Source organism: Ambystoma mexicanum, chromosome 13 (genome assembly GCF_040938575.1).
Source record: "Ambystoma mexicanum isolate Mex_15411 chromosome 13, UKY_AmexF1_1, whole genome shotgun sequence".
Lineage (NCBI taxonomy): Eukaryota > Metazoa > Chordata > Amphibia > Caudata > Ambystomatidae > Ambystoma > Ambystoma mexicanum.
This window is the reverse complement of record NC_090938.1, coordinates 320943276-320958734: the sequence shown is the minus strand read 5'-3', so window position 1 is coordinate 320958734 and position 15459 is coordinate 320943276. Positions and strand designations below refer to the sequence as shown.

The following is a 15459-nucleotide window of genomic DNA, read 5'->3' as shown; positions in this document are numbered from 1 at the left end:
GGCACACATGGAGAAAGCACTGAATAACTGCTTTCAAAACAACAACAATGAAGAAATGGATTGGGGAGTAATCTGGGATGCAGGAAAAGCAGTAGTCCGAGGGGAATTCATATCGCAGACCACGGCATACGTGCAGGAAAGGGGCTCATTAAAAAGAAACTTGAGTTGGAACTACAAGAGGCAGAATCACAACACAAAACTAGACGAACACAAAATCACTGAGAGCACTCCGGAAAGCAAGAGCCCAGTTAGAAACCCACATACCAGACCGGACAGCACAGTCCCTACTGTACACCAAGCAGACATATTACGTTTGTGGGTGGAAAGCCAACAGATTCCTAGTGGCCAAATTACATAAGCAGAGATCCCGTTATTACATTGCGCAGATTAAGAATGAAAAGGGGGATCCATGTGCATCAGAGGAGGGGAAGCTGGAAATAATGGAAAGATTCCATCAGGTATTGTTAAAAAAAGAGGACCTCCACCCATACGCATAAATAAATGATATGTCAAAATTCACCCTGCCCTAAATCACTCAGGAGGGCAATGACACCTTACAGGCCCCCATAACAGCACAAGAAATAAGCAAAGCCATTACGAATTTACCCCCAACAAAACCCCGGCCCAGATGGACTAGGGAATGGGTATTATAAAACATTTCATAATCAACTACTAGACCCATTAACTAAACTCTTTAATCATATAAGGGAAAGCGGCATGGTCTCAGCCGACATGGGAAACTCGGTCACTGTCCTAATACTTAAACCGGGCAAAGACCCCACAGACTCCACTAGCTACCGGCCAATGTCACTGCTTAATACTGGTGCCAAACTATACGCTAAAGTAATTGCAACAAGGTTGATCAAGGTATTACCCAAAATAATCCATGAGGACCAAGCAGGCTTTATAAAAGGGAGACACACGCAAGACAATAGAAGGCAGGCTCTGGATGCCATAGACCTAGGAACCAGGACGGGGCAAAAATGTTCTATAGCTGCACAAGATGCACAACGTGTCTTTGACAGTCTAGATTGGACATAACTGAAACTGGTCTTGAGGAAATTCGGCTGTGACCCCATCTTCATTAAGATGGTTCTAGCGAACTTTCGACTGCCATCCACGACCTTCATGGTCAACGAGAGAAACACAACAAAAATAAAAATACAGAGAGTTACACGACAGGGACTCCCCTAGACCCCCTAATATTTGCCATGGCGATGGAAGCTATAGCGGAAATAATAAGACAGAACCAAGAGGTGGTGGGAGTGACCTGTGGAGGGTCAACACACAAGATAGCATTACATGCTGAAGACATCCTCCTTTTCCTTAGAGACTCCACAAACACACTCCTGAAAGAACTGGAAAGACTACAAGAATTCTCCTGGGTCTCAGACTTCACCACAAATTTCACTAAATCCAAAGCCCTAAACATAACGGAAGAAGAGGTGGAGATCGACAAACTGAGAGCACTATACCCTCTAACCTGGGAAACCGGGGAAACAGAGTACCTTGGAATACAATTAACAAAGGATTACAAAGGCTTGTATGGGGGAAATGTACCTACCCTATGGAAACAATTGAGGGACGACTGAAGTATGCAGACCACAAGTGATAAAGGTGGTTGACTTCAGGTTTATTTACATCAACTGATAGACCCGGCGCCCTGCACTGCAGCTCTCTCACACACCGCCGTCCTCAGCGCTCATCCAACCGCTTCTCACGAATCCCTGCTCCTTCCAAACCAAAACATTCTATCACACGCTCGTGCAGGCAGGGCAACCAGATACCTTAGTAACATTAATACAGACTCGAATAAGACATTATGTAATACAACATCACCCCCCCCCTTGAAGAAACTAAACAAATAAAGAAGAAAAAGGAATAACAATAAAATACAATAATAACAAGCAAGATAATCAAATACTATCAGAACAAAAATTAAAGTAACACTATACAATTTGCGATAAAATACAACTTCAATCCCCAACCGCAAAGAACTCTTGAGACAAAATGAGAGCAATATTTGATGCAAAGAAACCTTACTTAGGTACTTAATTGTCCTTGATTCTCCATGACGTAGTCTCTGGACCAAATCGGTAATCTCTTCACTCTTGAACAACGCGCAGTCCTATTCTCAGTAACAGCATCAAGATTGTTTCCATGCTGCGTGTCTACTTCTCCAACTTGCGTTCTAGTACCTTCATTCGCACCACCATTCTGAATACTGACATCTTCTCCAAACAAATCAACCGCTCTTCTGTTGTATTTTATTTGCCCAACCCTACCGCATTCACCTTTCCATAGCCATTTACTCACTCTACAGAACCACCACTAGCTCTAACCGCCCTTTTGAACACTTGTACAACTTTAATAGGACTGCTGTACTTGGATTCACTTTTTCTCACATTGCACCCTAGCTTTATCCTCACAAAATCACCTGGTGAAATCCTTCACCTATCTTGCTCATTGTAAACTCCTTTTTTTCACACTATACCCTTCTCCTGTGATTTACCCATTCAGGATTAAGCAACGTATTTGGGACTCTCCCTCTCATCAATTCAAATGGAGAGACCTCCATCCCTCTCTTGGCAGACATTCTCACACTCCATAGTTTCTCCTTGAGAGGCTCATCCACAGGTATATTGTTCCTCAAAGCTAATTCTACCGTCCCTACAATGATTCTATTGCACCTCTCAACTAAACCATTTGTTTGTGGGAGATATAATAGTGAACATCTCCACTCAATTCCCGAACATCTAGCAAACTCCTTTACCTCCCTACATTTAAATTGAACACCATTACCACTAATGATCACTTTGGGAAACCCCTCCCTCCTGAAAATTTGCATCAGGAATTTGATTACTTCAATGGAATCAATTTTGCTAACAGCCTTGACCTCCAACCAACCTGAGTAATAGTCAACCAAAACTAATAAAAACCTTTTTTCACACATCAAATTTCCATAAGGTCCAATAATATCAATACCTATTTTTTCCCATGGTACCTCCCCCTTTGCGATGTTTATGGGCTCTGACTTAACACTTTTGCAACTTTTGTCACTATTTTGTCATGGCCAACAATTTCTGACAAACCTTTCGATCATTAAATCCATTCCAGGCCACCAGTATTTGGTCCTCACATTGTCTTTAGTTCCAGTGATCCCTGGTGTGCTTTTTCTATGAGCTCACTGCACAACACTTGTGGAGGGATCAACTTATCCACCCTCACTAGGAACCCATCTTCCATGGACAACTCATCCTTTACTTCCCAGAACTTCATGCACCCTTCACAAACTAGTCTCTTCTCAGACCAGCCTGATTCAGTGTACTTCCTGACTTTTTGCAAAACTTCATCTTTACTGAATTCATTTAACCATGCTTCTTTGGATGTTACCTCAAAAACAGTTGCTACAACTTCTTCATCTCCTTCTACATCTGCCTCATCATCCTTTAATGGCAACCGGGACAAATAATCAGCAATAATATTTCTCTTCCCCGGGACATATTTCACCACAAAATGATAATCCTGCAGCTTGAGACTTAATCTAGCTAGTCTAGCAGAAGCCTTACACATTCCCCGCACTGAAAGAACTTCAATCAGAAGTTTGTGATCAGTTTGTATTATAAACCTGCTACCCCACAGATACTTCTTAAAGTAATTTACTGCCCAGACGCAAGCTAATAACTCTTATTTGATTACTGAATATCTACTTTCAGTGTCTGATACTGCTCTGGAGGCATGACTGATTACCTTTTCCTTTCCATCCTCATTTATCTGGGATAAAACTGCACCCAACCCATTCCCACTGGCATCCACCATAACCTTGGTTAGCCTTCCAAACACAAATCCTCCTAATTCTGCATTATTACAAATCTCTCCTTTTATGCATTTTACAGCTTCGTTACACTCGTCACTCCATTCAAACTTAGCATCCTTTTTCATCAGTCTTCTCAAAGGTTCTGTTACACTGGCAACATTCTTTACAAATCTGTTATAATACTCACATAACCCAAGAAATGATCTGAGCTCATCCTTATTAGTGGGATTAGGTGAGTCCTTAATCGCCCTCATGGCATCCCCCTTAGGTTTGTATCCATTACCATTTACAGTGTGTCCCAAATACTCAACTACTTCCACTCTGAACTTACATTTACTTTGTTCTATCTTCAACCCCACATCCTCCAACCTTGTCAACACTTCCTTTAACCTTTTATCATGCTCCTCAGAACCCTTGCCGAAAACAATAATATCATCTTGGTACACAAGTGCCCCACTCAATCCCTTCAGAACATGCATCATAACTTTTTGAAATACCGGCACTGTGGACGCTAAACCGAAAGGCATGCGTCTATACCTATACAACCCATGTGGTGTAATGAACGCTGTGATATCCCTACAGTCCTCCGTGAGTGATATCTGATGATATGCACTAGAAAGATCTAACGTGGAAAATAAGTCTGCGTTTCCAATGCGATTTAACATTTCAGAAATTATAGGGAGGTGAAAAATATCAGTTATGATGTTCTTGTTGACATCTCTTAAATCCACACAAATTCTTGGTTTACCATTTTTTTCAATGCAACAACAATGGGGCTCACCCACTCTGAAGATTCAACCTTCTCAATAACCCCTTCTGATTCTAACCTTACTAGCTCCTGTTCAACTTTGTCAGCAATGGCAAATGGAATGGGTCTGGCTTTCGAGTGCTTCACTGGTAATGCTCCCTTTTTGAGACGGATCCTGTGGGCAAAATCTTTTAATAACCCTAAATTCACTTGGACTTCACTACTACATGTTAACATTTTGTCACTTTGTACTTGACTGCTATTTACAATCAGAATCTGTTCTTTTTCACATGGATCCAATCTGATTCTCAGCCTGATCTCTCCAACCTATTATATTTACACCTTTTTCTGTCAAGTAGACTTTCACTTGGGCACGCCTGTCTTTGAATTGAATGATGTATGAGAACCAACCAATAATCTTAATCTTCGATCCTTCAAATCCGCCTGGATTGCTTAAATCTGATGCTTTCAAATTACTTCTGAGACCATATGCTGATACATTTTGCCAGGTTTTCTTAGTGATAATTGTCCATGGAGAACAACTATCAACCTTCACCTTGAGTTTCCAATTGTCCAATATTACTTCACAACTTGGGCATTTGAATTCTCCTCCTGGTGGTTCATGGATCATGAACACCCTCTCATCCTCTGATTCTTCCTCCTCATCTTGAATTGTTGAAACCCTTTTCTTTCGTCTACAGGTGACAGCAAAATGTCCTTTCACTCCACAATTTCTACACTTCTGCCCTATCGCGGGGCATTGTTTTGCATAAGCATAATGGCCTAGTCTACCACAATTGTAGCATTTGTCTCCATCTCTTGTCTGGACATTCTGAACTCTGAGTTCATTCTTCACCAAGATCCTTCCTCTAGAAGAATCACCTTTGTTCTCAAATCCTTTTGCTCTATTACTTCTGTTGGTAGTAGCAGCAACTCGTTCTTTGGTCCGCAGCGTGCGGACTAAACTTTGCTCTTCTGCTTCTTGACCGACTTTAGTATTATGTTGCAGCATGCTATGAGTAGCTTCCTGTTTTTTGCTCTTCATTTCTTTGGAACACAATTGACTGTGTTCTATCCATTTCGCAATGGCAATAGTCTCTGGCAGCGACGGGTTTCCCACAATCCACAATCTGTCCTGAATCAAACTGTCTTTTGAATGGATAATAATCTGGTCTCTAATTAGTTCATCAAGAGTGATTCAATTTCCAAAATGACACGTGCGTGCCAATAGTCTTAATGCTGAAACATATTCTATATTCTCGTGCTCCTTTTGTATCCTTGCATAAAAGTTATATCTGTTTATAGCTACATTTGTCTCTGGAGCATAATATTTGTCTAACTGTCTTATGGTTTTCTCATGCTCATCAGCATCACCAGCTTTGTCTCCCGGTAATTCTGGTAACTCCATGAACTTCCTTTGACCTTCCAAACCTAAAGCATGAAGCAATAGTAACTTCTTCTTATGAGAAGTAAGTCCTTCTTGTTCCACGGTCTGAATATAGTTCAACCAGAACTCTTTCCATTCAGACCAAACAACCACCAGCTGTCCAGTTGTCAGGAGGAAACTTGCAGGCGGTTGAATACTGATACCTTGCATGCTCAACTTGTAACTTGCGGTCTAATAATATTTTTAATAAAATAATGTCCAATATATGAATTAACTTCTATTACAACTTCCTGTAACTTCCTTCCATAAAGCAAATATTCAAAAGGTGTTTGAGTTTATTATTTTTCATTTTCAAATTGTGAATATAAAATAGAAAAAAAAAAATAATTCTTTTTTTTCTCACTGAGACGAGGATGAAGGAGCTTTTCTCCTTATCTCACCCTCGCCTTACTTCCTGGCTGTGCTGTGGATGGGGCCTACATCACGTGAGCGTGAGACGCTTGATGGGGTCCTTTACTCTACTGAGAGTAAAATCAGCGCACGCGCATATACGCTTCCCAAAACGCGTCAATTTCCAAAAAGTGACATCCAAACCCTTACGGAAACACCAATTGTCCAATTCCTCACGACTCCTAAAAGGACGGGAACAACAGCACACTCAAACGTAATATATTTGTTCGCTCGGAGCAGCCACTCTCACTCTCCGTGGGTCCAAACGACGCCGGGTATACCCTTGTCGCCAATTGAAGTATGCAGACCACAAGTGATGAAGGTGATTGACTTCGGCTTTATTTACATCAACTGATAGACCGGGCACCCTGCACTGCAGCTCTCTCACACACCGCCGTCCTCAGCGCTCATCCAACCGCTTCTCACGAATAACCGCTCCTTCAAAATCAAAACATTCTATCACACGCTTGTGCAGGCAGGACAACCAGATATCTTAGTAACATTAATACAGACTCGAATAAGACATTATGTAATACAACAAAGACCTACACAAATGGGACGCGCAAGAATTATCCTGGTTTGCAAGCATTGCAGCACTTAAAATGACACTGCTACCCCGCCTGCTATGTGTGTTGGGCTCTCTCCCAGTGGACATCCCCCCTAAAATGAGTAGGACGCTACAGAAATAACTGACTGTTTTTGTGTGGCACCGTAAAAAACCTGGAATACAAAAGAACGTGTTGACTAGGCCACCAATTTTGGGAGGACTTGGGGTCCCTGATATTGAGAGGTATATTCTGGCTGCCCAAATTGCACCAATGGTCAAATGGATGGGAAGAGACACACTAAATAGTTGGATGGGAATTGAATAAGGGGTGACTTGTATCCCCCTGGGAACACTACATGTGCTGCGAGCAAGGGCCAGAGGGATAGAGGGACAACTACTGGAAACCACTAAAATATCGCTGAGAGGATGGGTAAAGCACTCAGAAGGCGCCACATCACACCAGGCCTTGGACCCTTCACCCCAATGACACATAATCAGGATTTCACCCCGGGCAAGCAAAATAGGCTCTGGGATAACTGGGGACGGGCACAAAACAATCAACTTAAAGGACTGTTTTCAGGGAGAAAACCCTATTATTTGAGGAGTGCAAGCAGACATTTGGCATAGGGGAAAGTGAGAGGTTTACATGTATACAAATTAGGCACTGGATAACACAGAAAGAGGTTAAGAATGCGGCCAACAGGTCCCTGATAGGGTTGGAATTGACGTTGCAAGAGGGTTTGATGACAAGGGCAATTTCGAGGTTATATAGGATGTTAGACAAGGCACGAGAAGGGGATGAACTCTCATACAAGGACAACTGGAATACGGACCTGGACACACCTGTCACGAGGAGGAATGGGGGAAATTTTGGAGGAGGGCACAAAAGTCATCCAAATGCACCGCTATTAAAGAGACAGCTTACAAAATATGCTAGAGGTGGTACTTGACACCACATAGGCTGTATAAAAGGAACCCTAGTTACCCCCCCACCTGTTGGAGACAATGCAGTGGCAAAGGAGATCTATACCAAATGTGGTGGTTATGCCCCAAGGCTACGATATATTGGAAGGAGGTCCTAGGGCACATAAAAGAGATTACAGGGAAACAACTCCTACTCACACCAAAGGTAGTATTACTGGGAATATAGGTGCAAGAAATTAATGTAGCAACCAGTAACACTGCTAACCTCATCACCCATCTACTAATGGCAGCAAGGATGACCCTGGCCCAGGGGTGGAAAACTGTGGATGGCCCCATAAAAGCATAGTGGTGGGTCAAAATCTGGACCGTAATGGCCATGGAGAAAGTGGGAGCCCAGAGAGGGAGCAACCACTAAAAATTAATGTCAGTTTGGGACCCATTCCTAGAGTTAAAAGAAAGGGAAGGCCGATACTACAGACCAGAATTAATGAGAGAGATACAGAGCTGAGGGTCATCGAACGGGGAAACAAATCTGTGAACAATGCCTGAAGAACGGATACACCAATCTCACCAAGTAACACAAGAAGAGTGGAACCATACCGGTTGGGGATAGGGAGGGAAGGGAAGGGGGGACATGAAAGCTTCGGGAAAAGTTATAATTAAAGTTGGGCTGGACAATATAAATGTACAACCATCTGTGCCCTCAAAGGAAACAACAGAAGAAGTAGAGAAAATGGAAACAGGAGGGAAGTCAAGTGTTTTTGTTGTGGGAGCAATAGACACATTGCCAAAAATTAGTTTAACCTAAGAAGGAATGCAGCATGTCTGAAATGTAAGAGAAAGGGATACTTTGCACGCATTTGTAAGGACAACACCATTAGCAACATAAAAGGTTTTGTCAGATATGAAACACAGGAGTAGGAATCTCATAACATGGGACCTAGCCAAAGAAGACATATATTTGAAATTAATGCTCTAGGAAGCAACAGGAGGGGAGCTGGGGATGAGTTCCAAGTGGATGATAAAGAAATTGAAATTAAAGTAGACAGCGGGTCACCATGGATGATATTATCAGCAGTTACATACCAAGAAACAGTATGCAGGGATCTGAGAGATTTAGCATAACATGACATATCGCCATATGCCTATGTCACGGTTGCACTAGAACTCTTAGAAAAATGTAATGTTGGGATCAAATACAAAAGAAGACGGTGCATAGCATAGATATTTGTAGTGAACAAGGAGTCTTATCTATTAGGATGGGAAGAACAGTCAGTATTAGGCATCCGCATACAAGCAGGAGCGAGCGAGCCAGTGACTGTGGCAGAAGTAGAGGACAAATGGACCTGTGAGTACCCAGACATTTTTACAGAGGAATTAAGAGAATTGAGAGATTTTGTTCATAACGTTTGACTCAAAGACAATGCAAGCCCTGTGGTACACAATTTAAGGTCAGTACCTCACACATGAGGTGAAATTTTAAGGAAGAACTGAATGCCATGCTGCATTAAGGTGTAATACAAAACATTGAAAGTTCAAAATAGTTGTCCCCTATAGACATAGTGACTAAGAGAAATGGTAAACTCAGGGTGTGCTTAGACCTAAGTGACTTATGATATGATCGATAATTTAAAACGGGCTTAATAACCAGAGGTTTCTAAGCGCGGACCCGAGGATTGAAACTGTTTTGCTCTGTGTCTTCTTGCTTCCAAGGCAAGCACGTTGCCCCTGTGCTATCCTCCCGAGACAAGAAACAGAAACAGACTTGAACAGAAATATTTTGGTTGGCAGGCACCCATTGCCTAATATCTCAGAGATCCTGACCACCCAGGGGCAATGCAAGTACTTAAGCGTAATGGATCTTTCAGCTGCTTACCACCGAGTACGTCTAGCAAATGAATGGCAACATCTTTAGTCATTTATAACGCCAGAAAAGGAATTTAAGTTTTGCAGGATGCCTTATGGTTTAGCAGCGGCAGTATTCCAAAGAGTGATGGAAAAGAAAAGAAGGATTAGGGACAACTGTAGTATTCCAAGAGGATGTATTGGTATTTGACGCCTCAATCGAGATACATGATCAGGAGTTAAGTAATGTGTTGGAAAGACTAAAGTAGGCAGGTTTGACAATACAAAGGAACAAATGCAAAATATGTGTGGAAGAGGTTGAATACTTAAGGGTGTAAAGTATCAGCGAAGGGAATTAGTCCCAAGAATAGCTTAGTGGACAAAATCAAGTTGGCACCAGCTCCCAAGGACAAAGAGCAACTTTTTGGGCTTAGCAGAGTATTGCCACAAATTTGTGAAGGGTTTTGCCATTAAGTCAACACCTTCAGGGTGCTTTTGAAAAAGGGGACATGGTTCAAATGGTCAGGATAATGCAAAGAGGCATTTATAAAGATGACATTGGGCCTCATTACGACCCAGGCGGTCTGGAAATAACGGTGGCGGTAAACCCACCGCCACCGTTGTTTCCGGACCGCCTGAGTCCGACCCCTGCAGGCGGGAGGTGATGTTCCCGCCAGGTCTGACCTGGCGGGTTTAACACCTCCCGCATGCAGGCGGACGAGGAAAGACCGGCAGCATTACGAGATGCTGCCGGCGTTTCCATGATCCCCATTTCCATCGAGTCCCATAGGACTCAATGGGAATGGGGATTTACACCATTCCGCCTCCGTGATTCCCGGAAAACCGGGGTTGTAATGCCCCGGTAATTCCGGGAATCACGGAGGCGGAATGGTAATACGAGTCCGGCGTTAACCAGGCAGTTTTACCGCCTCGGTTAACGCCGGACTCGTAATGAGGCCCATTGTCATTGCACCTTCTTTACGTAACTTCCACTCTGGGCCATGCACCAATTTAATGGTGGATGCCAGCGTTATGGGTTTGCACGCCACGTTGTCCGAGCATTCAAAATGAAAGAGAAGAACATGTGATAGCTTTAGCATATACACCAAAGGTACAGAGATTAGCTACTCAGTAGTGGAGAGGAAGGAATTAGCTGTATATTGGTCTAATTTGTATTTCAAGTTTTATCTTTGGGGTCATCATTTCATTGTGAAGTCTAATCACAGGCCATTAGTTCTGATATTCTCTCGCGTGGAGTGGAGGAATGCCTCACCCAGAATATCCAAATGGCATTTGGGCTAGCAATCATTTGAGTGGAAAAATGCTGTAGCAGATTGTTTGTTGTGACTTCCAGTAGATTTGGGAAAGCGTAGTGAAGAAAAAATGGATGATGATGTGGTAGTGGCAAATGTGAGCGAAGAAGCAGTCAGATGGCATGAGTGGGAGCTGTCTGAGGAAAGTGATGAAGTTATGTATTGTGCCAAACAGTGGGCCCTGACTGGGTGGCCTAAGAAGTCAACCGTAGATAGGAGGTTTGATAATTGGATTGAAGTAAAAGACAAGCTTACTTTTATGGAAAGACTCAGGAGAGAAGTGTAAATTGTACCACCAGAAGCATTAAGAGAGATGTTAATGCAATTATTACACCAAGTACATTTGGGTGCCAATGGCACAAAGAGGAGATTGAGACAAAGTTATTGGTGGCCTAACATGGATGTCAGTGTGTAGAGATTAATTAGCATTTGTTTTGCATGCCTGAACAATGATAAAAAAAACCTTGTGGTTCGAGAAACTCTGTTGTTACCCCTTGAGGTGCCCTCGCAGCAGTGGACGAAAGTAGCAGATGATGTTATGGAACACATTCAAGAGCTGAGATCGGGGTGCAAATACATATTTCTATTTACCACTCTAAATGGTTGGAATGGAAAGGAGCTGCTGAAATGCTCCAGTTTCTGGAAGCGGTTTTCTTTAAGGAAGGAGTTCCTAAAGAAATTGTCACTGATAACGGGGTGCAGTTTTATTCAGAAATGATGAAAACGTTTTTGGCAAATTTTGCAATTAAACATGCATGCGCCGCATTGTATCATCCCAGGGACAAACACATGAAGCGTTTTAACAAGGGGGCATCCAGCTCGTATCATTTTTTGTTCCACTCAAAGGCCGCGAATCAGGGCCGTACTCATCGACAGTGAGAGAATCATGAACGTGATCAAGGAAGGACAAAATAGTTATACAAATACTTTTGATTTAAAGAATGCCATGCAGAGAGAATGGACCATGGGTGTCAGTATGGATCCTAAATCCCAGGATGGTACACAAATATCAAGGCGATACATATTTTGGGCCCAAGAAAATGTGGGCTGTTTGTAATGATGTAGTAATTGTGTTTACAGTTGTCAATACGGAAGGAGTGGCGAGTACTGATAGAATACTACAAAGTGGTGGTGAGAGTGATGGAAGGGAGGAAATGAATGGGTTCCAGATGGGTAAAAAGTGTGAAGAAGGGCAGAGGAGAACAAGTGGCAGGAAGAGAGTTCAACCTAAGTGGCGAAATAACTATGTTAGCACTTAAGGCAACGCTACTCTGTAAGCTTGCTGGATGTTGTCAACCTTTCTTAAATGTCACACATGCAAATAGTTGTTTCGTGCCAGCATAGTTAGCCTTGTTTTTCAAGTGGTGTGATAGCATTCCAAATGCTTTTTTGTTGTGTATACTGTTATGTAAGGGGGGATTATGCTTATGTTGTGAAGTTCTGTAATGTGGAAGGAAGAGGGGCAATGCAGTGAGAGAAGTCACTGAAGGAGATGGTGAGGGTCGAGGCTGAGGGAGCTGCTGTACAGGTGAAATAATTACACTGAAAACTACTTGCCTGCATTTTCGTCTTAATACACCTCCCATCCGCCTTTCTTACAGAGCCATGTGCAGGAAGGCCCCATTATTGGCAGAAGGGTGTTATATCAGACCACTTACCTTTCCTTCTAATTGAAAAGCAAGTCAGGAAAACAGGAAAACATCAAAAGTTCCAGGACCCAACTACTTTTAGATGGACAATAACAATCGATAGCGCAAAAAATACAAAATCAAGATGGTCAACCTGGGCGACAGTAAAGACAAAATGTTAGCTTTCGCTGAATGTAACACTCCTAGAGACCGTATTATGGAATTTCGCACTAGTAAAGTGCTACTTTGCAGTCTGTTTGCAACAGGGAAAAAATGACGTGGAACAATACGTTTTGCATTAGGGTCATTTTTGCTATGGTGCAAAAGCCATGCACAATTGCCCTTACACTGATGCAAAGTTTCTGTATCCGAAGGAGAACATCAGCATCGCCGCTAAATTCCCACCTTTGCCTTTCTAATAAACAAATTGGGCACAGGCACCACTCCGCAATTCTCAAGTTTTGAAAATCCCTACCAATATCTACAATGCAGCAATTGGGTGGGCCTAGCTAGACTAGGCATCTCTAGTTTTCTGAAATCATCTATACGGAAATGTCCAAAATTCTGGTTGACGAGCTACAGCCATTGCCAATCAGGTAGTGAGACTAAAGTTTATCATGAAAATGCTAGTGCATATCAGACTAGCCTTGGCACAACACAGTGTCACTCGGTGGTCAACCTGATTAAGTCCATTACATGATGGATAAAGGATCCTGGAATAAGGGAACAGGACATCAGCAGGCGCGGCACCCATCAAACAGCAACACTATTCATAATTCAAGTATGAGGCACACGGGCTGATCAACAGGCCCCCAGTCTTATAATAGTCTGGGCCAGGCGTTGATATTCCAGCCAATCTGTTTACTTTTCAGGAAACTGTTTAAAAATAAATGTATCAGTCAAGTTTGTTAATTTGCATCAGAGCCAAAGGATACAGGACGACAAGAAAAGGTAGCCCACCATTGCTCCTGTACAGACTTCATTAACTGTGCAAAATCAATGCTTCCACTCTCATGTCAACGCTCTCCCTCCCTTGAGAAAGCGAGAACTTAAAATCCTAACTCAGCTTAATTGTCTCTCCCGCCAATTGCACCCCAACCAACTAATGCAATATTTGTATTTGCTGCTGGTAAGTTGTCTAGAAGTTTTATTTAAACGTGTCCTCTGAACATTCCCATATCCACTCATCCATTATTCATGTATTGTTTGTTTGCTTGGGCTCAGAGATCCTCAAAGCACAAGCAGAGTCAACCTGTGAAAGAACTTGGCATCATTGGTGCTGGTGCTCAGAGGATCCCTGTGACTCCTTTCTGCCAAGGGTTACAATCATGGGGGGTGACCACATCAATACATTGAGGGAGTTTCACACTCAATGGCCCTTTGTGTCTCATGTAAATTGTATTTTCTCCTCCCTTCTCACAACCCCCCACCTGCCTTCAGGAACACCTACTTCTCTCCATACTGCCCGTCTACATTGCACTGGAGATGAAGGCTGAGATCATTGAGCGGCTGAAGGATGGGACCCCCAAACCCGAGAACACCAACAGCTTCCACAACCTTTACATCAAGAGGCATGAGAATGTCAGGTAATGTGAGAGTTTGCATAATGGGAGGATTGAACCATGGGTCAGACAGTAGAGCTGTGGCAAACCTGCTGAGATGGGCTTTTTAGGGAGGGCCAAATGGGAGGAGAACCAGTTCCAAGAGTCTATGAAGGCAGCACTCCAGATCTGCTTCCCTCCCATCTACCTTGGGTTCCACCAGCAAAGGATACCGGATTGGCCTCACTTAGGATCTCAATGCAATAGGGCTTAAGCCCATAACGTAGAAACAATTACCATCATTTGATAGAATATACTTCTTCTGCCATTGATCCATGCAGATGCATTTGTATTTGGAGGCATACAATCCTACGGTGGCAATGGAAATCAAGAAAGACAGATATATTTTGAAAGTGTAGTGGAGGTAGGGCTATGCAGTGTCAGCAACATGGTACATGAGGTATCTGTTGTTAATAGAGAATACAAATACAGAGAATGATATAACAGAGAAACAAAACAGAGAAAAAAAATCAACATTTTAAATAAATAGATATGAGGTTGTGTAAGGAGGTAAAACGGGTGGCAATGGGGTTGGGGTCGGTTTAAGCACACAGTGAAAGGGGGGGGTTTGGGTCGAAGACCTCCTCAAAAGAATAAATGATATTTTTTCACTGTGATTTGTTTTCCCTGAACAAGCATTCTCTGTTATGCATTCTCTAGAATCACAAAGAACCAGTACATGAACTGTGGATGGTAATTGGTTTCCCTAAAGCTCCCATGGGGGAGTTCATACTCAAAGGTTCCCCTTATTTGCAACCTCCTGAGGTTGTTATGACCGCTACAGATGTAAACAGCATTATGAATGGCCTCCCTCCCACAACCATATATCCCCTGCCACCCCCCGCATCTCTGCTGAGCTTTGAGACCTACCTGCCTTATCAACCCAGGCTACACCTTTGAATCTTCTACACATTTCCAGCTCAGACTGTCAGGCACAGTCTTTCGGTGAATAGCCCATAACAAAACATTACAAAGAACAGCCCCCCATGGTGAAAGTATCTAGGTTGGGGTTGATGTGTCAGGCATTCATCCACATTCTGAACAAGAGGGCAAGAAGTCAATTCGGGATGATTATTTGGTCAATATATGCGGCTTTACATTAAGTGCCCTGTCCATCTGCCAGTGTAGTGTGGCTGATTGGTCTGAGAAACAGTGCTGAGTCTAGGCAATAACTAGTGTGCACAACCCATCCTGGCATG

The 15459-nt window shown here is 42.8% G+C and overlaps 1 protein-coding gene across 21 annotated transcripts in view; it reads left to right on the top strand.

Moving 5' to 3' along the window:
* The window catches only part of ADCY4 (adenylate cyclase 4), a 1677325-nt gene that overhangs the window by 941559 nt on the left and 720307 nt on the right, over nucleotides 1-15459 (top strand). For all 21 annotated transcript variants that reach the window (XM_069633796.1, XM_069633797.1, XM_069633789.1 and 18 more), the window contains one exon: nucleotides 14100-14245. In XM_069633796.1, coding sequence (XP_069489897.1) covers nucleotides 14100-14245 — 146 coding nt within the window. The remainder of the gene's footprint in view (nucleotides 1-14099; nucleotides 14246-15459) is intronic.